Genomic DNA, 27,912 nt, shown 5'->3' with positions numbered 1-27,912 from the left:
TGCTACTTAATTTATAAGTTCTAGGATACTAATCAAGTTAAACGTCTTATGTTTGAAACTCACTAGCTTAATATCGAGAAGTTTTTGAAAAATCATATGAGTTATACAAAAAGCAGCTAGGGTTCCAATTTTTACGAGTTGAACTGATAGGTAGCTAACTGTTCAATTGGTTGCTTCCTTACACGGTCCAATTTCCAACCAGGCCCTTTGAAGTGACCGATTCATTAGGTTGTTCTGTTGAACTGGGTTAGACTTAACAACTATGTTTTCAATCCCTTAATTTAAAAAAAGAAAAAAAAGACTTAAGAGAAAACAAAAAAGCTCACTACCCAATATTACGAATTTTATGAAAACTACTGGGTTACACAAAAAGTGATTAGGTTTCCAATTTTCATTGGTCAAATTAACCGGTCATTGATTTTTCAATGGTTTACTTTCTTATCTGGTCCAACTAGTAACTCGACCTAATTAAGTGATTGGTTCATCGAGTTGACCGCTTGAACCATCATGTTGGGTTTGATAACTATGATTTCAACTCCGAAAATAAATAATTAAAATAGGGAAGAAAAAAAATCTAGGAGCAAACGCAAGAGATCAAAACAAAGGGAAAATAGATAAGAAAAAGGTCTAGGGGTTTTAGTTAATTATCTAAATAGGTAACCTCGTCGATTTTTTTATTGTTTAAAATTACTAGGATAAGACTAAATATGCCTTAATAAATTAATTATCATCCTGTGTAAAACCTGCATTGATAGCATCACAAAATTTATTTTAAGGTTGTTCTTCTCCTACATATTACTATGTGTCTACTAATGAGATATTAGTACACTGCAACTTTTATGACTTAACACATGTTTGAAAAATATTCAAGGATGTAGAAATTGTTTAAGTTTTCTATTTTCATTAAAAATATCAAAGAAATCAAGATTCGTACCATTAATTTCAGTTTAATCTCAGCCGAATGCTGAGGCCTGCTCTATGGCACAAATCTTAGAGAGTTGGGCACAACTATAAAGGCTCAAATAGAGCAGCGTTCCTCTATTGTAGCCCAGTCTATTGAACAAACTGAATTGGAATTACTGCAACACCAGTGCCTGGGATTTGCTTTCATTTAGAGCAATCTAGATTTACTGACAGTAATTTTATTTTTTATTTTTACTTAATTAGATAGCTCAATGAGGAAAACAATACGGAAAAAAAAAAAGTAGTATTAAAGCAAAACTTCGCTTATAAGCCCCTTCCTGAAGTATATTGTTGCAATGCTGCCTAGTCGATCTGTTAGAAACTAAAGAGAGTGAAAACTGGCCTTGCATTTCCATGTAATCTCTCTTGCACCTACTAGGAAGTGAAACGGTGTTGAGATAAATTATCCTTGATGGTGCTTAGGGCATAGGATTGTTTGCTTAAAAGAAATTATGAAAATGCATACTATCTTATTTACACGATTAATCCAATAAACTTTATTAATTTTCTATTATTCTCGTACACAAGCATGACAGGTTTGCATCAATTGATTGAATCAACAATATTATACTATAGTCTGCCATAGATGCTTATGAGGGTTTCACGTGACCTGATTTTGTAGCTAAATGAAATTAACTAGACGCTTAAAACTTGCGAAACGAACTCATCAATGTTGTTATGAGAACTTCCACCTTGGCGTACAGCCTCTTGTGCCAGTTCCTTCCACTTCTCAGCATTTCTTCTGAATTCCTTTGCGCTCTCGCCCTCAGTAACTGCCTTTACGGACATTGAAATTTCTTCTCTAGTAACAATTCCCTTGTCATTGGCCTTGACTCGAACCCCAGTCTGCCATACATCTGCGACAAACTTTGCATTTGTGAATTGATCAACAATCTGTGGCATAGCTATCATTGGCACACCCGAAATCAGTGCTTCGAGCATCGAATTCCAGCCGCAGTGTGTCATGAAACATGACAAGGCTTGATGTGCCAAAACTTCAAGTTGAGGACACCAGTTGACAATTAGACCTTTTTCTGATATTTCAGACTTGAAATTGGCTGGAAGTTTGCACTCTTCCGAATCTCTAACCATCCATAAGAAGTGGTGGTCACTCTTGGCTATGCCCCTAGCAAGCTCTTCCATTTGTTCTTCTCCAAGTACAGCCACGCTACCTAATGATACATAAATAACTGAGCTACAATCTCTTTCGTCCAACCATTTTAGGCAAGCATCTGACTTCATCTCGACTAGACAAGCCCCGTGATGTTTGTTGTCCTTCAAAATAGTTGGTCCAACTGTCTTAATCGACCATTTTCTAGCCATCCAATTTGCCACCTGATAGTATTGTGATGAGTACAAAATCATTGCGATGAATTACCTCCTAATTGCCTGGAAACTTGATGCAAAATGGATTAAAAAAAAAAAAGGACATAGATGCTAGTTCTTTTAAACTTTTTGGGTCAAATTTCGTTCGTTGCCTTTATATTTAATATAATGACCATTAACTAGAATTACTATTCAATGCAAGACAAAAACACAATAGCATGTGCACTTTTTAATTCACTGTCAACCTTTTCTCGAGTTGGGAGCAACTGCTTGGACTGGATGTACGACTTTAAATAATATAACCACTTCACATTGATCGTTATCTTATAGTAATTGACATTGTTGCAATCAGAGTTACAAAAGAATCAAGTGGCTTGCGAGAAAACTCGACTTGACATTTTTCTATTCAAACGCATTAAAAACAACTCCTAAGTGTTCTGATCAAGACAAATTCTTGGGTTTCGTCAAGAAAATGTTAGAAAAAAAAAGTGTTCTGATCAAGACAGGTATTTTCTATTCAAACGCATTAAAAATAGAGGGACACTGAATTTTTAAAATTGAAGTCAAAGATACACTCTTAAAAGTTAAAACTCCCTTGAGATTTCTCCTAATATCACTTGGTGCCCTTAAGATTTTAAAAAATCACTTATCTCCCCTAGCAACTGCAAAAAGACCATATTAACCCTCACTTGATACATAATTCACTTGATACATATCAAATAAATGAGCCTAAAAAAAAAAGAAAAAAAGAAATAAGAGTCACTTTCTTCTCCTTCTCCTTACTCCAACATTTTCTCATACTCATTTTTTTGGATGACTATGTGATTTTATATTTCTAATTTATAGAGTAAATTGAATTTTGTTTATTTTTTACTGTTTATGATTGTGATAGAATGGGTTATGATTTCTTTGTTTATTTTGAGTTAATTTTTATAATGATCAATACAATTTCAAGACTTGGGCACGGGTTGAGAAGAAGTTGGAAAAAAATATAAGGTTCATAAAAAATTAGTTTTGAACATATAGAGTTAAATTGGTGGTAGTATATTTCTTTATAAATATCTTTTTTATTTTCAAATTTATATTTTTATAGACTATAGCATTTTAAAGCGGTAGTACTATTAGAGATTGTTTTTTATGTGATGGTTCTCTTAGAGTAAACAAAACTGCTTTGGAGTATTTTCAATTAGCAAGCAAAAGAGTAGTTTAGAAATTTTATACAATTTTGTTACACAAATAACAAAAGGAAGGGAAACAAGTGATATTTTAAAAACATTAAGGATGAAAAGTGATATTAAGAGAAACCTTAGGGGAGGTTTCTGATATTATCCCTATCTCTTTGAAAACCTTTTTCCTGCGGTGTTTTTGCTGGTTAGAGAAGCTCTGTAATCTACAACTGAACTTTCTTTCACTATAATATTATTAACCTCAAATCTTAGTATTTCAGAGTACCTTTGATGTAAGGGCCTAAATTCATGACAAATACAAAAGAGGAGATTTCAGATGTGTATAGAAGAGATGATATTTGATGATCTAGATCAATAAGTGTAAAAATTTCTAAGAAATCCTATAGAGAAAATGTGTGAAGACTGAGCAAGAACAGTAAAATTTGTGCCATAACCAAAATTTGCAACTTACCTCATATTCCAGCTTATCAAAGGAGTTGAAAAATATCCAATTTGCTTTCTCAACATTAGAGAATTGCTCTACCATCAACTTAACAATGGTGTGATCCTTGTCATCGACTTGGGTAAACGAAGGAAGTTCATCAATCTGGAGCAATGGAAGCGGAGGAATCAGCACCGATGAATGCTCCTCATCCGGAATAGCACTCAATTTCGCTTCTTGCAAATGGTAATATAAGGTAGAAACAGCACAGGATTGAGTGAAAAAGGAAGCTCCAAGCAACCCCATCTGATGAGCTACGTCCAAAGCCCATGTCAAGGTTGAATCATAAACAAGAACTTTGGGTGGGAAGTCAGATCTGTTTAGTTTCTCCATAAGCTTCACCAAATCTCTGGACATTATGGCATGTAACCGTCTGAAATGGCCTGCCAAGCTGTCTGGTTCTTCACCTTCATTTGAGCCATTAGAAATGTACTCAATATTAAATAGCTCTGAGGATGATGAGTCTTGCGTATCATGAGCTGATTTTTTAGTGAAATCAACTGCAACTATGAAAGTTATCCTGAACCCTTTTGGGATCAAGCGTTTGGCGAAGTTGAGCAGCGGATTTATGTGGCCCTCTACAGGAAATGGCAAGACAAGAAGATGGGGTTTCTGGTTTTCAGCCATGTGATCAATCTCCTCCTCTTCTGTCTTTCTCTTCGTTTTTTATTACTTATTCTGATTTTAGTACTACCAGAGCTAATAGCGAGCAATGATGCAGTGGGGCAAGTGGGACAAGGGGCCCAACGGTTATTAGAAAACCGTTCCGAACAGTTTCACGTAAAATGCATAGGACTTAATTCTATCAGCAAATAGCCTAATTTACTTTCAATAACGTGTAATTATAAAATAAAATTTTATTAATTCTACACATAATATAAAAACTACCTAGGTCCCATGAGGTTTTATGAACTATAATTATAAAGTAAAATTTTGTTAATTCTACACATAATATAAAACCCCCCTGAGGTTTTATGAAATATCACCTAACTCCCTTGAGATTTTCAAAATCTCATTTAGCACCCCTTGAATTAATATTTTGGTAACATTGGAAACCCTCCTAACCAAAAGTAATATTAAAAAATTCATGTTTGAGGAGAGAGATTATTTTAGTCTCTTTAATACCCTTAGGCTATAAAAAACATGAACATTTTACAAACCAAGAAAAAAAAAAGTACTAAATTGGAACCATCTGAAAAGTGAGGGAGATGAAAATTGGTAAGATTTTATGTTACATTCAATAGTTACTTCTATAGTAGGAAGAGATAGTAAAAATAAATACTATTTTTTAAACCATTTCTACAAATAGAACCCTTCATAACGTTGAAGGTAATTAGCATGTAAAATCATACATTTGAGTAAAAAAAAACTTAGTAATAGATGAAATTTAACTTCAATATCATACAAAAAATTTACTCAAAATAGATAGATGTTTTTTATGGGTGTGAAAAATGAAAATTTTATTATAAAAAAAGTCAGAATTTGAAAGACTGTAGTTCGGAGTTTCAATTACTTTATTTCTCTTGCTCTCTACATGAATACGAATAAATAAATAAATAAATAAAGTTGTGAAACACCGAAAAAGGAAAAAAATAAAAAGAACCTACAGCTATTCTTCTCCAAATGCGTTGAATATTTCATTGATTAAATCCTATATTTCATTGACATTTGCAATTCAATTATACATACATACATATGTATATGTATGTGTGTATGTATAGACATTGTTAAAGAAAAATAGGAAATTTAGAGAAAAAAAAAAAACAAGGTTGGAAAATTTAAATATGAAGGTATTATTGACAATTTATCACCTTTGCCCTCAGGGGTTTGGTCTGGTGGTTGAGGGTGCTGAAGATGGGGCTTCAGGTCCCTGGTTCGAACCTTGCTGCCAGCAAGTTGTTGAGGGTGGTGAATAGTCTGCGGGGTCCACTCCCTGCGGGACACACCTAAAAAAAAAAAAAAAAAAGACAATTTATCACCTTTGATATTAGTATATGGCCCTACTATCACTTTAAGGGTGCTAAGTAAGATTTTGAAAAGTTTAGGAAAGCTAGATGATATTTCATGAAACCTCAAGGGAAATTTCTGAAATTATCCTTAATATAAAAAGCATTGTACAAAATGATATTTGAACTTTATATATATATTTTTTATCAAATCTTGATCATGAACCACTAGAAACAAGATTGCAGTTTGCAACTGCTCCTGTCCCTCTTCCGATGCGGTCCTGTACAACTTGAAAAGCCGTGTATGATGAGTTGGAAAGCACGCGCATCACGAGTCTGGAAAATTCGAACGAACTAGATGGTATCGCCTACCATTTTACCCTATTGAATTGTGGGAGCATTCTTGTAGCACAAGGATGTAAATACTGCTGATAAGGTGAGATAGCCTCACCAAAGAAAGGGATTTAGTCTTGTCAAATCATTATATTGATTGTTTTTATATAAAAAACTTTTAAAAATAGCAATTCAATCGCGCATGGTACCATTCATGGTCATACGATTATTCATCTAATTTCTGTGAACTATTATTTGCATTAAGACTTGTAAATTTCTAGTTAGTAACCTTTTCACTTAAAGGTATCATGAGAAAGTTTGGATCAGGGGCCAAAAGGATTTTAAGATACATTAGAGGTATGTAATCTAATAGTATATTTTATCCATATTCTAATAATTTTAATCTTGTTGGCTTTTACAGCGATTGGATCGGTGATATAATTCAAAGGAAAAGTACATCAAGTCATACCTTTTATCAAAATAATGGTGTATTTTCATAATTTTTTGAGAAATAACAAGTGATGACATTATCTACAGTATTAGTGGAGTATATGGCTGTGTCCACAGTGCTATTCAAGCATTGTACTCAATGAGAAGAATGCTTGGTTTTTTACAATATGAACAAGTTGCTATTGAGTTGTCAAACAATCCAATATTTCATGCATTAATATCAATTTCACTTTATTTGTGAACTAGTTCAAAATGAAGAGATTGTCATTGATTATTGCAGGAGCAAAAATCAAGTGGCAGATATTTTCATGAAACCATTAAAGGTGGAGCTGTTTTTTAGGTTGGAAAAGATGTTCGATACAATACGATTTGACGACATTGGTTTAAACGAGGCAATGTAAAATTATTAAATCAAATCTTTTTAGGATTTATTTATTTATTTAGAAAACTACTTATTTTGTTATTTAGCTGTCATTTCTTATTACTAGTATGTTTTAGTAATTTAAATCCCATTAAGATTTTGATACTTGATAATCTATATAAAAATCATAACTTTTGATCGATCGATACAACAATAAGAAAAGATTCAGAGCCCTAATAAGAAAATGCCTCCTACTCCCGTTTCTTCGTTTTTGTCTTCTGGCGGCCGGGGGAACTCGTTTGTCCTTTCTTCCTCGATTGAGCTGCCAAGCTTTCGAGCTTGTTTTGTATTTTGAGGGCCTACACTGATGATGAACAGTGTTAATCTGTCCTTTCTTGCTTGATTGATTGAGGTGTGAATCTCTCGTTTTGTGTCCACTGTTTGTGATTTGTTTGATTAAATATTTGGATTAAATGCAAAAAATCCCCACAAACTATATACCCGTTGCAGTTTACCCCTTAAATTATAATAATAGGTATTTTGTCCCTTTGAATGATATGTTTGGACAATAGTACCCCTACTATTTTAAATCCTTTCTTTTTTTTCTCTCTATTAGCTTTTTTCATTTTTTCCTTTTATTTCTTTTTTTTCTCCTTCTCTCGTGGAACTAGCCAACATCTCTCTCAGATGTGAAAAGACTTACATAAAAAATTTTAATATTTTTTAAACTACTTTTTAATTTGTTTATTTGTTAAATTCATTCTTAATAATTTGTCACAAACTCTTTGTTTTTACAAAATATATGTAGCTTATATTGTAAAGTATATTAATCTAGTAATTCAACAATTTAAATACCTATAAACTAATTAAGAGTTCGCAGTTACTCAACTACTTATAATAAAAGTAACATATTATATATTAAATAAAAAAAAAGTTAGCAATTGTTATTTGTAGTGAAATAAAAAATAGGAATAAACAACAATAGTAGTTCATTTTTTTTGTTATTGATACTACTAATAATTGATTAATCAATTTCCCTATTTTGTTATTATATATTTGAAAAGTTCAATTTCTTAATGACATTGACTTCAACATTTGGAAAAAAAATCTTGTATTCCATAGATTTTTTTTTATAATATATTGACATACGAAATTAAGAAATAAACAAATTTTGACTAATCTAATCTACTTATTTAAACAATGTTTAAAGAAAAAAAAAGGAAGAGTTTAAAAAGAAAATGATAGGGAAAAAAGAAAAATAACAATGCTTAAAATAAAAAGAGTAGATTTGTCCAAATATATCATTAAAGGGGGCAAAATAATTATTATTATAGTTTTGGGGATATACTGTAACTGGGTATATAGTTTGTGGGGGATTTTTTGCATTTAACCCTAATTTGAGGGTCTACACTGATGATGAAGAGAGTTATACTCCTCGTCGTCCCAATTATTTAGTCATATTTTGAGAATATAATTTTTAAAATAGTGATTTGATTATAATATTTATATATTTTTTTAATTTTATTCTCATAAATTTAAAATTTAAAATTGAATTATAATATACATATAATTAGAAAGAAGAGTTATATTGAAAAAATAGACTAAAAGTTAGTTTAATTTTTTAATATGATAAATATTTTAAAATAAAATGTGACACTTTCAATAAAATGAAATGAAAATGAGTAAAAAGTTTCTGGTTTTAGTAAAGCCAGCAAGCCACTGTCCATTGTGGTGCCCATGATTCCTCCACAGTCAAACATAACATTTCATTCCTTGAGTCCTTAACTTTTGACAATTCGTTGATTTCCCATCAACATTTTTTTTCCTTTCATATTTTTTTTATTTTACATATATTAAATTACAATCAGTGATGTATTATTATAATAAAAAATCTAGGTGTGTTTGGATATCAAGAATTTAAAAAAAAAATTAGATTTTATTTTACTTACATCATACACACAATTTTTAACCATTTTTTTTATGTCACATATATCAAATCACAAAAAATATTATAGTAATTATTTCAAATAACCTCCTATCCAAACAAACTTGTTATCCAAATTAATATCGGAAATCATTGTTGTATTTCTTATTTTTTTAATTTGTTTTTTGACTTTATTTCACGTCCCTACCTTAAAATCTCTCCTCATAATCAAGATTCTTTTTTTTTTTTGTCTTCTGAGCTCCTTATCAAGTTCGCTTGCACAGTAAAGCGAAAGCCACAACTTTTAATTTTTCTTTTGGCATTTCTTTTTGTAGCTCTTAGATCAATAATAGCCTTCTGAGTGTAGAATATCTTCTAATCATTTAGAAAATTGTGGTGTATTACTATAGGTTTTTTTTTTCCTTTTTGGTATTACATTGCCTAAAGACCTAAGTCAGAATAGTGCATTTGTCTATGCAGCCATGTCATTTTCGTTTACACGTATTTTGTCAACCTATATCTGCATCACGTGCCCAAAGATCTTTGTGGTCTTGGTTGGTCTATTAGCCTCCGTTTTTCCTCACTCATTACTTTTCGCCTAATTACATTGTCCAACAAACCTAAAAAGGAGTGGTGCACTTTTGTTTGACTGTCACTATGAATGACAAGAGTAATATTCTGATTTATTTGGAACTGGAGTTGAAATAAATATATGGACGGTACTGATAAAATTGCTAACTTTCTGAAAGATCTTTTTGGAAAGGTTTTTTTTTTTGTGGCTACCTCAGCAATAAAACATAATGTTGTACATCACATCACTTCCCAATTAACATTTAAGCACACGCACACGTTTGTAGAGCAAATTATCTGAATAGTCATTAAACTTTTTAAATAGTTAAAATTTGACTATTCAACTATTAATAGTATATTTTTTTATTTACCAAACTATTAAAAAGTGTAAACTTTGGAACATTCCGTCTGATTTCATCGTTAATTCTATCATTCGTACGATTTAGGAGACATACTATTAATAATTAAATATGACAGAATTAACAGTTAAATTAGATGGAATGACTCAAAATTTACTTTTTTGATAATTTAGTGGGTATAAAGTGTAAATATACTATTAAAATTGAGTAGTCAAAATTCGAATATTCAAAAAATTTAGTGATTATTCGAATAATTTGATCTGTATTTGTATCAATAGCCCAGATTAAAGAGCCATGATGATCTGAAAGTATGGTACCGAACAAACACCTGTGATATGGTAACTTAAGATTTGCCTAACCGGGGCTCCTTCAGTACCCCCAATTGTTCATAACTACTTGATCCAACTCCAAAACCCTTACGTTGTAAGATTTAAAATATTTCTTGAACCCAAAAAAAGCTTTCATTAGTAAAAAAAAAAAAAAAATAGAAATCTTGCACAAAGAGGTATAGTAACCACATATACATATGATATCTCCTAATCCTAATACACTGTGGAGGGATTTGGCTCTTTTCTAGTGGATTCTCTCTCCATTTGCTGCAGTGCACATTTGGATGTTTGGTACATATCATCATTTATTAATAAAGGTTAAGATTAGTTAAATTTTAAATAAGATTATATCTCTTTCTAATATATAAAAATACCTGTCATGCATTTAAATGTGCATTATGAAAAATAGAGAGAAGCTAAATTCTACTGTGGATCGGACATTGTCGTGGAAGTCAATGGGCATGCGCCGCAATAGCATTGGAGCACTTATTTTGCCCGTTTGAGCACTTATTTGTCAACTCTCATTTGTCAATTAAACCAAGTTAATTGGTGTGTTTAATTATTGGCCACTGTCAATAGCTAAGTGGTTGTTATATATTGTTCTTTGTATAAATTAGTTAGTATGATGGTCACATGGGATTTAAACCCCTTTGTATGAGTATTAGCCAGTAGTAGTATTTCAAGTCAGCTTACACTTGGATAGACCTAGATTTCAAATATTTAATAATTCAAATTATATCATACCATCATCAAGTAGTATGATACAATTTGAATCATTGAATTTTTGAAAACGGGATCTACTCAAGTTTTAATATTTCAAGCATGTGTCTGATAAGTTAGCCGTGTAGGGCTCATACGTTAGAAGCCTTCAATTTCATATATAGAGTCAGTACCCAAGCCTCTGTCCGTTGAGTTGCGTATTGTATGGTTTGCATCAGAATAGACGAAGCCTTGTTTGAAATATAGAGAAGATTCCTTTGCCTCTTGAGAAATTTTCTTGTGATTTCCTGCAGGTTTATGTTTGATCATATGATTTTCGTTCATCAAGTACCGTCCAATTTTTTCTGACACTTTAAGAATTGGCCATATGCAACAACAGAATCATTCTAATTCAGTCTCAATTCGAAATCAGTCAAGCCACGTAGTTTCATTGTCCCAATAATTGCATGGCACAATAATTCTATGGCATATGTTACAGGTTGATGCAACATGTGCCTTGTGCCAGCAGGCTTAGGAAACACACGATCATTTCTTTTTTCTTGACATCTGTTTCCAATGCAGGGTGGAGAAAGATTCAGGGTTCATGTTTGATCTATAGAGGCTCTTATTATTGGCACCAGTAATGATTGGATTTGTTGAATTACTTCCCTGCACCAACCAAGTTTCTCGAAGCTGCATATGCTTGATAAGGTTCACATTTCTTGGTTTCCTATTTCTTGGATTAAATTATCCAACAACTTAGACAGGAATAATGGACCTAAACTGACAACAAATTAACAGTAAGTCTCTTAATGTTAATATAGGTAAGGTTGAAATAAAAAAAGAAACAGTTTAATTTGTGTTAGGAAATTGGCTTAAATTCTTTTAGGTAGATTTCTTATCTTGTGTGGAAGTAACTAGTTTTCTAATTGGTTTTAGTTACTTGAAATAGTAGTCAAAAAATATTCTATTTAGTTTAGGATTAGAAGTTATTTCCTATTCTAAATCAGTATAGGACTTAGAATTGGTTTCCTATTGTTATTTGGGTTTTGGCCAAATAATATTCCGTATAAATAGGTGGGTTGACATATTACACAAGAGACACACAAGGGCACATAAGAGGGCATCATATAACCTTATACATGGGGTGAGAAAGGGTTCTTGGGAGATGAGAGATGGTATACAAGGGTTGGGTTTGGGTTCAAATTGTATTATTGTATGGAATTTTCCTCTCATAATAAAGAACGGGTTTCTCTCCGTGGACGTAGGTTCAATGGTGGAACCGAACCACGTTAAATATTGTGTGTTGTCTATCTTTCATGCTTGTGACTTTTTTCTCATTAAATTGTTATGCATTTGATATCTCAATAGTTGTTTGTTCTGCGCTTGGATCCTAACAAGTGGTATCAGGGCCTGGTTGCGAGACTGGGTTGCTCTCAAGCACTTGGATCCTAACAAACTGAATGGTTGGATTAAGAGCTTGATTGTTCAAGGTTGGATCCCGGTTAACTATTGAGATCAAGTGGATTGATAGCTGTCACCAATTGAATAATTTAATGGGTGATATCCTTGTTTCAATGGTTTGGCAAAAAGTATTGATGATGAAGGATGAAAAGTCAAAAAATATGAAGATGCTTGACGATGAATCTAGGCAGGTGATTCAAGGGTCAAGGAAAAGGTGGAGTCCAATATTGATTTTGAACGTGAATCGGTGGAGACTTTCTCACACCTCCAACGGTTGATACTTCATTCTGGTGAATTTTAGATTTTGGTTATGTTTTTTGGGTAGTGTGGCACATGTCCCAAAGAAACAAGGAGATCTAATTTCTATGCGCCAGAAGACTTTGACAGTTACGAGTTTTCCGTTTTAGGTGGAGTCTTGGAAACCACACGTGACGAGACTGTTCTGAGAATGGGAAGAAGTATGGTGACTTTACGACTTGATTAGCTCAATGGTTAGGGTTAGAACTCACAGAAGGGGATCCCAAATTACAAGTTGTGGTGAGTAGAAATCCTGCAAAGGGAGATGGTAAATTGAGGCACCTTCTCACGAGTTAACTGGAGGATGGATTCGGGGTAACTACACATATTCATTTGCCGATTGAATCAATTTGGTATCAGGACTGTATTGATTCGGGTGTGTAGTTTGGTACCATATTATTTGGTAGTTGAAGGCAAATGGTTGTTAAAAGAAATTTTGGTCAAGGTGGAGATTTGTTAGGAAATTGGCTTAAATTCTTTTAGGTAGATTTCTTATCTTGTGTGGAAGTAACTAGTTTCCTAATTGGTTTTAGTTACTTGAAATAGCAACCAAGAAATATTCTATTTAGTTTAGAATTAGAAGTTATTTTCTATTCTAAATCAGTGTAGGACTTAGAATTGGTTTCCTATTGTTATTTGGGTTTTGGTCAAATAATGTTCCGTATAAATAGGTGGGTTGGCATACTACACAAGAGAGCATCATGTAACCTTATACATAGGGTGAGAGAGGGTTCTTAGGAGATGAGAGATGGTATACAAGGGTTGGATTTGGGTTCAAATTGTATTCTTGTATAGGGTTTTCCTCTCATAATAAAGAACGGGGTTCTCTCCATGGACGTAGGTTCAATGGTGGAGTCGAACCACGTTAAATATTGTATATCGTCTATCTTTCATGCTTGTGACATGTTTCTCATTAAATTGTTGTGTACTTGATATCTCAATAGTTGTTTGTTCTGCGCCTGGATCCTAACAATTTGGACTTCTTTAGTTTTGTGTCTAGGTAGTTTGTATTTGCGATCAGAATCCTCTTTTTGATTTCTGTTATGTTCCATTATTTCCATAGAATAGGTGAACAGATAAGAATTAATCATTAATGGGAGATATTAAAATATTTGCATCTGTCCAAACTACATTATCAAAAATTTAACAAAAATCCAATGCTATATTATGTAATTATATATTTAACAATCGATATATTTTCTTTGAATCTCAGCTTTTGGGTATTTTGTGTTGGGTCCTAAAGAAAAATTGTAAATCTACGTGATACACACACATGAGATGGTGGTCCTGCACTGACCTACCAACTTGAAAAAGAACGAAAGGAAAGCTACAGGTTTCTGAGAGAGAGAGAGAGAGAGAGTCACAATCAAGTGAAATAGCAGGAGGAATAGTAGTAGTGGTATGTGTAATGCAACGATTGATGCTTTTTTGATTGGTTTGGTGTGATGGAGCCACATTATATTGCCGGTTTGATAGCTTCACAAACCACCAGCCTTTGGACTGGTGATCACCATTAATGCATTAAAATTTGGTGGATTTACATCCCACCAATTTATCACATTAAAGTGGTTCTGTTTAAAAAATCTAAGCGAATGTAATACACCCGTCTGATCTGGTGATAATTCAGATAGCTTCACAAATCTGGTGATAGAAATGGATTGATCATAGGTTGGAGACTTGTGTTTTTCAAAATTTTATTCGTGGCATCTTCAGTGATGGAAAAGAATTGGGAGGGAAGATAAAAGAAAAAGAAAGAGAAGGATTAAAAATAAAAGAAACCGTTGAGCCCAGCATCTGTAACTTTTGTGATGCGCTCGTGCTTCTCTAATCAATAAGACGCTTCACGTGTGACAGATACGGTTCCGATCGGATTCCGATACCTTTGGTGAAGGTAGAAATATTCAACATCATATGTATTTTCAGATGTTGTGATAACGCCTTCAATTAGAATTGTGCTTTACCTACTGAAGTTCGAAACACATTCAACTTAGGTGCTTGACTTCAAAATTGTTTGGGTAAATTACACTTTACCCCTCATGGTTTAGTATTTTTTATATAATCCAGTATGATTTTAAAATCTATACATAACCCCCTTATGCTTTGAATTAAAGTGTTAAAGTGATGAAAATAATCAATCATTTTTAACAGAGTTACCTAAAATATCAAAAATACCTTTATGTAAAGTTGAAAATTATTTATTAACTAAGAGAGGTTATGTGTATATTTTGAAAATCATAAGGGGGTTATATGGTAAAGTATTAAACTATAAGGGGATTATATGGTAAAATATAAAAACATACAGGGTTAGTGTATCATGTATTTATAAGGATAATTTCAACATTTTTAAAAGGGTTAATCACATTTTATCCCCTTAAAGAATACTCCATTTCCTGGTTTACCCCCTAACCTTTAATTTTGCTCACTTAACCCCCTTTAGGACAAAATTGCCCTTGCATTATTTTGATTTTTCATTTACCTTGTTTTCCTTTCTTTTATTTCTTTTTCTCTTTCTTCTTTATTTAATTCTTCCTCTTTCCCACAAAATTCTTCACCTTAATGTTTGAAATTAAAAAAGAGAAATTGCAGAGATCTATCTTCTCCTTAAATGATTAAAAAAATATTCACTTTCCTAAAATACAATTTTTTTAGCCTTTCAATTTTTTTAATTTTGGGTTTTCCTCTTTCCTTTCTAGTTTCTCATTTTATTCCCAAGAAAATATCTTAAGATGAAATTGTGACCTGATTAATAATCATCAATTGAAATTTGTGACACGTGACATCATACAAAAAATCAAAATTAGTTTTTGATACCTTTTAAACCTTCACCCAAAAATATGCAATTATAAACTTAAAACAAAAAATTTTGTTGAAATGGAATTTCTATTGGGAAGGATGAAAGAGAGAAGAAAGAGAAAAAGAAATAAAAGAAAGGAAAATAATTTCATCTTATGATATTTTTTGAGAATAAAATGAGAAACTAGAAAGGAAAGAGGAAAACCCAAAATTAAAAGAATTGAAAGGCTAAAAAAAATTGTATTTTAGGAAAGTGATTTGAATATTTTTTTAATCATTTAAAGAGAAGATAGATCTCTACAATTCCTCTTTTTTAATTTCAATAATTAAGGTGAAAATTTTTGTGGGAAAGAGGAAGAATTAAATAAAAAAAAAAGAGAAAAAGAAATAAAAGAAAGGAAAACAAGGTAAATGAAAAGTCAAAAAATGCAAGGGCAATTTTGTTCTAAAGGGGGTTAAGTGAACAAAATTAAAGGTTAGGGGGTAAACTGAGAAATGAGGTATTTTTTAAGAGGATAAAATGTGATTAACCCTTTTTAAAAGTTCTGTTACGAATGATCATCTTCGTCATTTTGACACTTTAATTCAAATTATAAGGAGGTTATGTATAATTTTTGAAACCATAGAGAGATTATGTAGAAAAAAAAACTAAACCACAGGAGGATAAAGTGTGATTTATCCAAATTGTTTTCTTGGATTTGGTCCGACTTCTGTAAGTTATATATGAACGATGTCACTTGTCAATGAGAAAACTGGCCGAAACAATTTCACAATCTTGGCCCCGTTTTCACTTTTGGACATTTTCACCAGATTGAATCACAGAAAGTATTTGTTCGTTTGTTGAAAAAAAAAATCACAGAAAGTATTTGTTGAAGGATGGCAACTGGCAAGAAACTAAAGTTAAGCCCAGCCTGATGTGCCATGAAACATGCCATGGCCTGATATGCCAAAATCTCAACTTTGGACACCAAAATCTCACTTGGGCCTTTTCTTTGACATGTAAGAGTTGATGAAGTTTGTCAAAGTCTATTTGTTGCCAAGTATGAGATCTATTACTTGTCAAGTTACTTATCTTTTGGTTTGGAAGAAACTTTGACAAATCCTTTCTTTTCCCACCTTCATTTAGCTGAAGATGAATAGTAATACATAAATTATCCAATCAACGCCCGACATTTATAGATACAAAATATTTTCTCGCAAAGAAATTGCTTCCGCTAGCATAAACGGAATGTCTTGGATTACCCTCATACAAGTTGTAGGGGATTCAACCATATATATAAATGTTTGGTCAATGCACGATCAATTTTTTTAAACAGAGAGAGATGAAATTTAAAAAACGACAAGGGATTCAAGGCTTCTTCAAATTTACTAGGTTGTTAATCCACAAAAAAAAAATGTTTGAAAGATGAATGAAACCTTTTCAATAAATGCCAATACTGACTGGACACATGTTGGTTGTTTACGGCCATTAAAACATGAAACCTTTACGGCCATTAACCATGAACTGAGATTTATGACTTTACAACCAACCTCTTTGGGTTACAAGCAATCTTTGTATAAGTGAATTTTTTTTTGTAAAATACATATATAGTAACGTCAAATGTCTACGAATAAAGTCATAATTTATGCTAATGAGCTCTTGTCTAGTGGTTTGAAATCCTCACATATAAATTGCACAATGAAGTTCATGAGTTAATAATAAAAGTATGCTAAAAATTTTGGAAGCCCATATGGATCAGTTATTCCCCTCTCTAGTGCGTTGTACTTTTACTTCTATTATCTTGAACAGCCCAAAAAAAAAAAAAAAAACCTCGATTCCCCTCTTCTTAAATTAAAATTCCACCTCTAAATCAATAAAAGGAAAAAAAAAATTGAATACAAGAATTATTGATAGAATAAAAAGTTACAGTTGGTACTATAGATTTCCATGTCCACGCTTTCAATTACTACTATCATTTCGATGATCTCTTGATCCGGATGTCTTCTGCGGCGAATCTTTGTTGGGACATATTTTTAAAATTTTGTGTCGGTCATGATCAACTATTTGGTGTGGCAAGTAATTGATATAAAATTAATGAGATAGTTGCATGTGAACATGCAAAAACCTACTTTATTCTAATTTACATTCCAAGTAAATCACTATAGAATCAAGTAGAGGATTTGTACGTCCATATAGAACTCTTTCATTCACCTGGACCAAAATGGCAGACCTGCTAAGTAGTTGATCATGACTGACATAAATATTTTGTACAACCTCTATCCCGCCCCATTAATCTTGTCATGTTGGTTTTTTTTTTTTTTTTTTTTTTGGGAAGCATTCTAAAATACTTTCAAACTTTCAAAAAGTCAAATTATATTACCTTTTGTTTTCAGTATAACATTCTCAAGCCTCGTAAAACCCTCTTATTTATACACAAGAACAATCATTCAATTACTATTTCACCCATTAAAAGTTTCTGAATTAACCAACATGCCAAAAATCAAATTCACAACCACATTGGTGAAATAGAAGAGCACCTAGGTACATAAACATAGCATCTTAATTGCTGGTGCCTAACTAGCTAGACTCGCAAGTACGAGAAGAGGGATTTTCCTTGGTGTAACAATCCCAGGAGCTTCAGTCATATCCAAATCTTCTGGTCTTGCTCCACCAGCCAAGGCAAAATCAAAGTAACATATCAAATTTACAAGTGCAAGTTCAGCTGTAATCAAGGGAAATGCAGACCAGGGCAGCTCCTCCTTCCAGAACCAAATGGGATGAACTGAAAATGTTGCCCTTTAAAGTCCACAGGACTATCCAAGAACCTCTCTGGCTTAAACTCCTCTGCATCTCTCCAGAATTTCAAAATGTATTGGAAAGTGAACATATTGTGAAAATTTGAAAGTATTTTGAATGTAGATAGTACTGTGGAAAAGTATTTGGAACATACTCCTCAGCATCTTTCCACAACATTTCATTCAATGTGGAAAAGTTGATAGGTACTTTTATGCACGTAGATAGTAATGTATTGGTGATTCCAATTTTTGTTGGGAGCATGTAAGACACATATATTGCCATTCATCTTGGTCCAAACATAAAATAGCGGACGGTTAATTGGAAAATGACACATGAATGAGTGATGTATTAGCTTGTGGGGTACGTACAAACTCATTTTGTGGCTAATTTTTTTTTGAAAATAACAAATCCCGTACAAGGGATTTTATTAATGATTTTGAAAAAAGCTACAAGGAGAGAGGGCTAATGATTTTGTGGCTAATGCTTTACAAAGCAAATGATCTATATTAGATTACAACCGAGGTAATTTTTTTTTAGGGTTAATTACAAGAAGTCCTCCAAAGGTTTGGTGTGTTTTGCAATTGCACTCTAACATATTATTGTTCTCACTTTATTCCTTTCATTGGTAGTCAATGCAAACATTTAGTAACGGTGTTGACGGTTGACATCAAAAGAACAATACTATCCTTAAAAAATAATGAATTGACACAAATGTCCACAGGTTTGGGCCGGATATTGCTCATATTTCTTTTATTTTGCATAAAGTTTCTTGTTCTTCTTTAGGAATACATGCCGGAAATAAAAATTGATATTATGCATGTAAAAGAATTTTCCGTCGTGTATTTAACTAACAATTAAATCAAACCATCAAGAAGCTTAGCACTGTAGACCTTCATATTATTGATCAATGTTTTTATTGAAGTAAATATGGTGAAGAAGATGGATCATATACATCTCGTAAAAGAGTATACAGGGCAGCTGCTAATTAGGGTTATTTCGTGGTAACTGTAGGAAAAATATTGTAACAACAACAACCATAAATAATGCATGTATCGAACAACATTTAATCACAACCAACCACGATTTCGCGAATTTAATAAATAGGAATGAAAAGATAAAACATAATCACAATTTACAAAATGCACAATTACTAAAATGTACTCATTGCATCTCCTTTCAGCGTTATGTTTTTACCTTTTGGACGTCTCAAAGTAAGAGTCACAACATTTGTCTCTTTCTTTCTTTGTTTTAGAGTAGCAAGATGAAACCCTATTACCTTTCTTATCTTGTCACTTAGTGAGGTTGTTTTTCTCGCAGGCTAATATCGAACTTGAATTTTAGATTTATGGTGTATATTCATCCAAATTGACCACATCTAAACGCCATAATTAAAGGTTTTCTTGAATGGACGTTTCCTTAAAGATCACGCAAATTATGGAATGGATGGTGTATGTTTTAACAAGGGGACCAGAGAGTCACAATCAATTTGAATTTCATTGAAGTGGGTGAAATTAAAAACGAAAACGATGATTCACAACTTGTTTCCTCGAATCATTGTCTCAGATTTTGACAGTTACGGCTCACAAATCTACAGCCTCATGTATATGTCCGTTTATGCCCGCTAACTTTTGATGCATCCAACATGTCTGTGTTTGGTCTTGTCACTCCTCTGGCCTTCTCATTATTGAAAATAATAATAAATAGTAAATGAAAAAAGATTCATGCATGTCTCGGCTAAAATTGAATTGCCTACTATTAAAAACAAATAATAGCCTACCATATGGGTATCTTGTAATTGGAAAAAAAAAAGTTTTTTCTTTTTGCTAGATTACAAACACAATTTTTCATCATCTTTTTATTTGATCGGTCACATTTATGTCATATATATTACATCACAAAAAGTGCTAAATATTATTCTAAAAGTAAATTTTATATAATTTATTTGAAGATCTGACATGCATAGTCTTATTTCTGGTTTTTATTCTAGTTTCTTAATTTATTTCAGGTCCCTTACTTAAAATCCGTCCTCCTAAACAAGATTGCTTGCACAGCAATGTGAAGGCCACAATTTTGATCTTTTAATTTTGGTATTTCTTTCGGCCCATTAGTTCTTAGATCCATTATAGTCTCATGAAAGCAGAAAATCTTCTAATCGTTTTGAACATTGTGGTATATTATTCTCCGTTTTCCTGTTTTTGTATTACATTGCCCAAAGACCTAAATTGGAGCAGTTGATTTTAATTTTCCTTTACACTTGTCGATATACCTATCTACAACATGTGGTACCTATCGTTTATGTCCATCATAGAAACACTCAATCTCAACTGTTTGGTTCAATTCTCAAACTCTTCCCTTGTAAGACTTAAAATACTCCTTGAGAAGATAAAACAAGCATTGTGCCAGCAGGCTGAAGAAACACACGATCATCTTCACCTTGTGCTCTTTCCACTGCAGGGTGGAGAAAGATTCAGGGTTTGTGCTTCACCTTTACAGGCTCTTATAATTGGCATCACTATTTAGTGGATTCGGTCATTCACTTTCCTGCACCTACCAAAATTTGTTGAAGCTGGCCCTGTCAATTAATGTATATTACATATGGAGGGCAAAGAATGGTATGCTGTTTCTGGGACGGTCGAATGGACATTGTCCCACTACACTTATTAGCGTACGGATACCCTAACGGATCGCGTTCTTATGAAGCAGTTCATTTCAAGTTCCCATGGTTCAAGTTTCTGCCTCGAATCTGGCCTTAAGTCCCATAATATTATCCAAGAAAAACTAAAGGTTAAAATTGAGCTCTTGTGAAGTTCAAGTTCGAGTTTGATAAAATTGGTTCGAGACTCAATTAGATTAGCTCAAAATTCAACTCGACTCGACTCGTTTGTTATGCTATATGTGTCTTACGTATAATTAAGTTCACTATCTATTAGGGAGAGAGATGGATTGGATAGTTCGGGAGAAGAAAGTATTAATGAAAGATCTCAAGTTTTAAAAAATTCACTATCTATTGAAGTAATCTTGCCATAATAGCATCTTTGAAACGTTTCAAAATATTTTTGCACTTTTGAAAGGTAAAATCATATTACCTCTTGTTGTCACCATAACATTTTTCGAACTCAAAAGCCATCTTATTTGCCCGCAAGAGCAATAATAAATCATTAAACCTTCATAAAGTTTTCTTAATTGAACTCCACGCCAATACCAAAAGTGATTACCTAATTGCTGATAGTATAATATCTTGCAACTGCCTAATTAGGAAGACTTGCAAGTAGTAGAAGACGAATTTTCCTTGGTGTAACAATACCAGGAGCTTCAGTCATATCCAAATCCTCTGGCCTTGCTCCGCCTGCCAATTCAAAATCAAAGCGGCACACCAAATTTGCAAGTGCAAGTTCAGCTGTAACCATGGCAAATGCAGCGCCAGGGCAGCTCCTCCTTCCAGCACCAAATGGGATGAACTGAAAATGTTGCCCTTTAATGTCCACAGAACTATTCAAGAACCTCTCCGGCCAAAAACTCTCGGCATCTTCCCACAATTTTGGGTCCCTTCCCATTGCCCAAGCATTGATGATCACTTGAGTACCGGCAGCAATATCATATCCCATTATCTTGGACGCCTTCCTCGATTCACGAGGAGCAAGTAATGGAACTGGTGGATGCAATCGAAGAGTCTCTTTGATTACTGCTTTTAAGTACTGGAGATTCTCTAAATCATCCTCTGTGATGCCTGGTTTGCATCTTGGCAATTGTCTCACTGCTTTTTGCAGTTTGTGCATTGCATTTGTGTTTCTCAGCAGCTCAGAAATTGCCCACTGTAGCAATGCAGACGTAGTATCAGTTCCTCCAACAAACATGTCCTGCAACATTTAACACTCCATTACCTAGCTAATTGTAAGGTAAAGTTGTTGTCCTTCCATTTGGGCCTACTTGGATAAGTAAATTGGAAAAAGAAATAAGTTGTCTGAAAAAATGATTTTTTTCTATCAACCTGATAAGCAAACTTGGGTCAACTTGCATTTGCACTTGACAAACATAACGTGATTTGTTCTTCTTCTGCTTCTTCTTCTTTCTTTCTTTCTTTTTATTTTTTTTTATTTTTTTTTCATGTCGGCGGTTGCATGATTGCTACCTTGCCCCAATCACACTCCTTAAAAAAAGAAATAAGATTTATGATTTAGGACTATTGTTGGGCTCCATGTGGTCAAGACCATTTAATAAAGCCCCTAAACTATCAGTGGTTAGCATATCATTAATTTGTAACACATTATTCAAATGGATTTAAAACCAATAGATTCACCATTTGTTACTCCTAAATAAATAAATGAACTTTAATTATAACATATTAAGAGAAATTCATTAATTTTCAATGATTTGAAGGATGTCTCACAATTTGATATATCAATGTATTAAGTGCTAAAATTGATAGTTTAATTACAATAATTTCAAAATATGTTGTTGTTTTACCAAACCATTTTGAGATGATGATACCACAAGTCAATAATGAACACACTACCTTGCACCTTATTTAGTTTTGTTGATTTTTTTTTTCCTTTGGTTTTCATCCTAGTATTCATAACTTATTGATTGTTTGTTTCACCATTTGCTGGTATCATTGGAAATGAGCAAAAACATACAATCAAGATAAAAGAATACATCAAGCGTTTCAGATAGTAGGTTATGAACACTAAAAGTGATTGGAATGGACTGAAACTGCTTGCAATAATGGTGGAAACATATATACAATCACGTTCTTATTTTTTAATTTGAATTATTTATTATTCATAGGTTATTTGTCGAGTTTTTAAAGATCAATTTAGAGATAGAACCCCATCCTAAATCCCCTTAATTTCGCATATTCTATGTAAAACATATGCAATTCCGACCTCAACATACCAAACACTATTCTTATCTTAAAATAGGAGATCTATAAGCCAAAATTAAATTCTAATGAAGGAACTTGCCATAGGTAAGTTAGCCATCTGTAGGGAGTTTAAGCCTTAGAACCAGGGTCCAAATTCGTACCCAACATTTTAAAAAAAAATCAGAGGGTATGATGAATAAAAAAAGGGCAAACTGTTAATTTTGTTTATTATGAAAATAAAAAGAAAATGTATCAGCCCTCGATACTAATTATTCTAGTCTTTTAAAAAATTTAGTCAGCAAAAATGCCTCAGCCTGGACGCAACAAACATCAATTTCTGTATCCTAGGATAGAATAGAAGTAAAGAACAGCAAATCCATATGCTAAATTAAATTGTAATGAGAGAGAACCAAAAAAGAAGAAGAAAAAAATGCACATAATTAATTTTCTTTACCAGGATGATAGCTTTAAGGGAATCTCGCCCAAAAGCAAAACCAGTAGCACTTGTTTTCTGGATTTCAAGCAGAACATCCACAAAATTCTGCTGCTGTTTCTTATCATTACCATCACTACCGCTTTTCTTTTCCTCCTGCCTCTTCATTCCCTCTTCAACAATCTTTTCCAAATATTCATCAAAATCATTGACCACTTTTTTCATCTTTGCTTCCAAGCCATTAACATTATTAATCCATGCAAGCCATGGGATGTAATCTCCAACGTTAAAAGCACCCAATAGCATAGTAAAATCCTCAAATATTTCCTTAAACTTGCTCCCACTTTCCTCTCCTGAGTACCTTTTTCCAATGGCAACCCTTGAAACAATGTTGTTAGTAAGTGTTGCCAAAATTTCATCAATGCGTATGACTGAAGAAGAAGCACAAGATTCTCGAACTTTTTCCAACATTATTTCCATCTCTTCCTCTCTTATGTTTCGAAATGACTGAACCCTCTTGTTACTCAAAAGCTGAAGTACACAAATACTTCTTACCTGCCTCCAATATTCGCCATAGGGGGAAAACGTTATGTCCTTGAAATTGTAGAGTAACCTCCCGGCAAAGACTGGTTTAGGCCTAGTGGCAAAGATTAAATCATGAGTTTTCATGACTTCTTCAGCTGCATCAGGGGAGGAGATAATTAACACTGGCTTGCGGCCAAGATGAAGCAGCATTGGCGAACCGTATTTTTGGGCTAATGATTTCAGAGAACGTTGAGGGATTGAACCGAGCTGATGAAGGTTTCCGATTATGGGAAGCTTTGGTGGGGAAGGTGGAAGGTTCTGCAACGTGTTTGAAGTAGAATTGCGCCATTTGAGAACATATATGATCACGAGGAAAGGAAGAAAGAAAGAGATTGAATGTTTTAAAAATAATGCTCCAATTTCCTCAATTGGAAATGTGTACATTTCTAAATTATTTTCTGAAATTGAGAACTGCTTTCTTTTCTTTGGGATCCCTACTGCACTAGCCTTCCACTACTGCCTATTTTAGAGATGAATTGAATCAAAATTTGTGAGTGAAAAAAGAATCAAAGTGAAAGGAAGCATTGCACCTTGTCACCATCAAATAATTGTACTATCGTGATGCACGTTTTTTTTTTATTTGAGATTGAGATAAATATCAATTTTTTTTTTTTGAAATCCAGCCTGTAGTATGTTCATCTTAAATTGGAATAAATGAAGACGGTTGTGATGTAATAATATTCAGGTATAAGAAAATAGATTTTGAAAAAAATGTTTAAGAAAAGATATTGTGTATCTGCATGGGGTCAATTCACACGTCTTTACCGGATCAAAGCAAAGAAGAAGATATCATTTTCTTCCCTATAAATAACTTAAAGAATGAATTAGAGCCTATAAGATGAATCATATGGAAAAGTTGGTTTCGAATTTTAGATATGGAATTAGGAGTGGTATGTAATGATCTAGTTAATTCATCCTGCTTGAATGAGCAGAATCCAGAAAAGATAGAAAGAGAGAGAGAGATGGAAATAGAAGAGAAAGAGAAGATTGGAGAAGGAAATGATGAGAGTATTAATACTGGGGGGTTTTTTTCTACAAAACAGAATGAATCTTTACATCTCTTCCATACATCTCTATATAGCCAGCTATGGGCAGTTGTTCAACTCGATGGATTGTCTAACCGACTGGAGCAGTTATTGCGACTAACTTTTGTTACCAACTAGTAAAACTAACTGTCCATTAATTTGCTTGAGTAGCTATTGAGCTCATCATCATCAGTATCTGATCCTCATCTCCCGATGTTGATCATCACCATCATAACATGGTGCTTTGTTAAATTCAAAGTGGAACTTTTTCAAATTTGTAGGAAAACAAAATACTGCAACATGTTGCAGCCAAGTGTTATGATGATGACTTCTAATTTTGGAAGTAGTCTTTTGAAATCCAACCCATGGTATGTTCAAAATGAGCTAGAATGAAAAAACATAATTGTGGTGCACTAATATCAATCAAGGTATAAAAAGAAATAAACACTCAACATTAGTTTACTATTGTTCGCAATCAAGATTTTGTTAAGCATAGGTATCATGTATGAAAAAGAAATTATGTTTATTTTACATGCATCAAATCACACATCTTTATTGAATCAAAAGCACAGAAGAAAGTAGGGTAAATTACTCATAAGCCTCTCTGTGCTTTTGCATACTATCACATGACTCCCAAAAGTTTCAAAATATTCTCATAACTTCCTATAATTTTATATAAAGTGAAAAATAGATGGAAAACATCTTTGGTTAACACAATTGACTGAGACACACTCCAAAAGTACATGTAATAAAATAATAATATCCACTTAACGTCCTAAAATTTTGTATAAATATTCCCTCAAGCCCTATAATTTTGCATAAATATTCATTTAACCCTCATGATTTTGCATCAATTCACAATTTTTATGTAATATTCTTGGACCCTTATTCAATTTAGTACTTAAATAAGGGTAATATTAGTATTTCAACTAGTGATGTTATAGAGATAATTTTTGATTAAATTTCGCTTTATATAAAACAATAAAAGGGAGTTATGTAGATATTTTGCAATCACAGAATAGCCATCTGGTATCATAAAAAAGGACAGTAGGTTATGAGCAATTTACCCAAGAAAAAATCATTTAGTCCGCCCTATAGACCATTATGATCCCGAACAAATCTAAAATCCCCAGAATGAGCTAGTGACAAAATCATACATTTTAAATACAAGGACACAAGCACATATTTTACATACAAGGACACAATCACACATTTTACATACACAATGCTACTGTGTCAAAATCACACATTTTACATACAAGGACACAATGCTACTGATAATGCAATATTTCACCATTTTAAAAGTTTTTCCCATCAGACTCCATCTCAAATTTAAAGTTGTGACAAGATAGAATAATATACACATGTCTACCGACATGTTATCTTGGATCTTGAAGTGCCTAATTAGGTAGACTTGCAACTAGCAGAAGTGGGACTTTCCTTGGTGTAACGATCCCATGTGCTTCAGTCATATCCAAATCTTCCGGTCTTGCTCCACCAGCCAATTGAAAATCGAAGTTGCAGATCAAATTTGCAAGTGCAAGTTCAGCTGTAACCATAGAAAACGCAGAACCAGGGCAGCTCCTCCTCCCAGAACCAAATGGGATGTACTCAAAATTTTGCCCTTTAAAGTCCAACGAGCTATTCAAGAACCTCTCTGGCTGAAATTCCTCGGCAGCTTCCCACAATTTTGGGTCCCTTGCGATCGCCCAAGCATTGATAATCACTTGAGTGCCGGCAGCTATATCGTATCCCATTATTTTGACTGCCTTGCTTGATTCACGAGGAAGAAGTAATGGAACTGGTGGATGCAAACGAAGAGCCTCTTTTATTACTGCTTTTAGGTAATGGAGATTCTCTAAATCATCTTCCCTGATGCATGATTTGCTTCCTAAGAATTGTCTCACTTCTTTATGCAATTTTTGCATGGCATTTGTGTTTCTTAATAGCTCTGAAATTGTCCACTCTAGCAGCGATGATGTAGTGTCAGTTCCACCAACAAACATGTCCTGCAAAAACAAAAATAATAATAATAAAATCGGGACATAGAAAGTTCTATGTCAAATTTCCGACACAAGCTACATGAAAACTAATATTTTGATTCCTTGAGGAAAAATTTGGTGTTTGCATGATTGCAAACTCAAAATTGCTTGTCTTATAATCATTAAAAAGCATTAACATTCAAGGCAAACATTCACAACAATCCACATAGTCATTGGAAGCACAACATACAAAGAACACTCACCAATATGAGTAAGAATTATGTCAAAAGTTTCCTTTCGGGTTGTACTCCGGATCACCAAAGAAACCTAGATCAGTCAAAATAAGGTATTATGGTTCAACTAATCAAAATTTAGATAAACCATCAAAACTCCAGAAATTATCAGTGCAAATATGAAAATATAGTTTTAGAGTGAATAATAACATTTGAACTTCCAAGTCACGAAAAATCTTGAGTCGTTTCTCAAATTCAAACATAACGAAAGAAAATTCCAGGAATTAGTAGTTGAAAGAACAACCAATCCCAAATTGAAGTGAGCAAATGTAATTCAAAGTTTTGCGAGATAAAACTAACACTTTTCATCTTAGTTGATACCAAATCTTGGTAAAAAACAACTCATATACTACTATTGAAGTGCATTCAAGGATGCACATGTAACTTAAGATCCAACTAACCCTAAAATTAAACCTTACATCTCACTAATATTCATAAGAGCAAGAAATAGAAATTTGGGCAGCATTTCCCATAT

General features: G+C 33.1%; 3 protein-coding genes across 3 annotated transcripts in view; all 3 read right to left on the bottom strand.

The window, feature by feature from the left end:
* Positions 1–1,445: 1,445 nt before the first annotated feature.
* Positions 1,446–4,607, bottom strand: LOC113764475 (UDP-glycosyltransferase 74E2-like). Its single transcript, XM_027308386.1, has 2 exons — positions 3,928–4,607; positions 1,446–2,298 (listed from the first exon to the last, which is right to left on the bottom strand). Exons 1-2 carry the CDS (start codon positions 4,582–4,584, stop codon positions 1,600–1,602), a joined length of 1,356 nt encoding a protein of 451 aa, XP_027164187.1. The 5' UTR covers positions 4,585–4,607; the 3' UTR covers positions 1,446–1,599.
* A 16,797-nt stretch (positions 4,608–21,404) lies between these two features.
* Positions 21,405–23,859, bottom strand: LOC113766880 (cytochrome P450 71A2-like). Its single transcript, XM_027311045.1, has 2 exons — positions 23,574–23,859; positions 21,405–22,115 (listed from the first exon to the last, which is right to left on the bottom strand). Exons 1-2 carry the CDS (start codon positions 23,856–23,858, stop codon positions 21,507–21,509), a joined length of 894 nt encoding a protein of 297 aa, XP_027166846.1. The 5' UTR covers position 23,859; the 3' UTR covers positions 21,405–21,506.
* Positions 23,860–26,562: 2,703 nt separating this feature from the next.
* The window catches only part of LOC113766520, a 45,383-nt gene continuing 44,033 nt past the window's right edge, over positions 26,563–27,912 (bottom strand). The window contains exon 6 of the mRNA XM_027310704.1: positions 26,563–27,171. Within this exon, the coding sequence (XP_027166505.1) occupies positions 26,563–27,171 (609 nt within the window). The remainder of the gene's footprint in view (positions 27,172–27,912) is intronic.

This window comes from Coffea eugenioides, chromosome 3 (genome assembly GCF_003713205.1).
Source record: "Coffea eugenioides isolate CCC68of chromosome 3, Ceug_1.0, whole genome shotgun sequence".
NCBI lineage: Eukaryota > Viridiplantae > Streptophyta > Magnoliopsida > Gentianales > Rubiaceae > Coffea > Coffea eugenioides.
The sequence above is the reverse complement of the archived record's forward strand: the minus strand, read 5'-3'. Positions and strand labels throughout refer to the sequence as shown.

Excerpts from the sequence above, each read along its gene's own strand:
- LOC113764475 (XM_027308386.1), bottom strand. The coding sequence starts at position 4,584 with ATGGCTGAAAACCAGAAACCCCATCTTCTTGTCTTGCCATTTCCTGTA. Across the intron at positions 2,299-3,927 it reads TTGATAAGCTGGAATATGAG|GTGGCAAATTGGATGGCTAG; the intron begins GTAAGTTGCAAA and ends CAATACTATCAG.
- LOC113766880 (XM_027311045.1), bottom strand. The coding sequence starts at position 23,858 with ATGCTATTGGGTGCTTTTAACGTTGGAGATTACATCCCATGGCTTGCA. Across the intron at positions 22,116-23,573 it reads CCCTTAAAGCTATCATCCTG|GACATGTTTGTTGGAGGAAC; the intron begins GTAAAGAAAATT and ends TAAATGTTGCAG.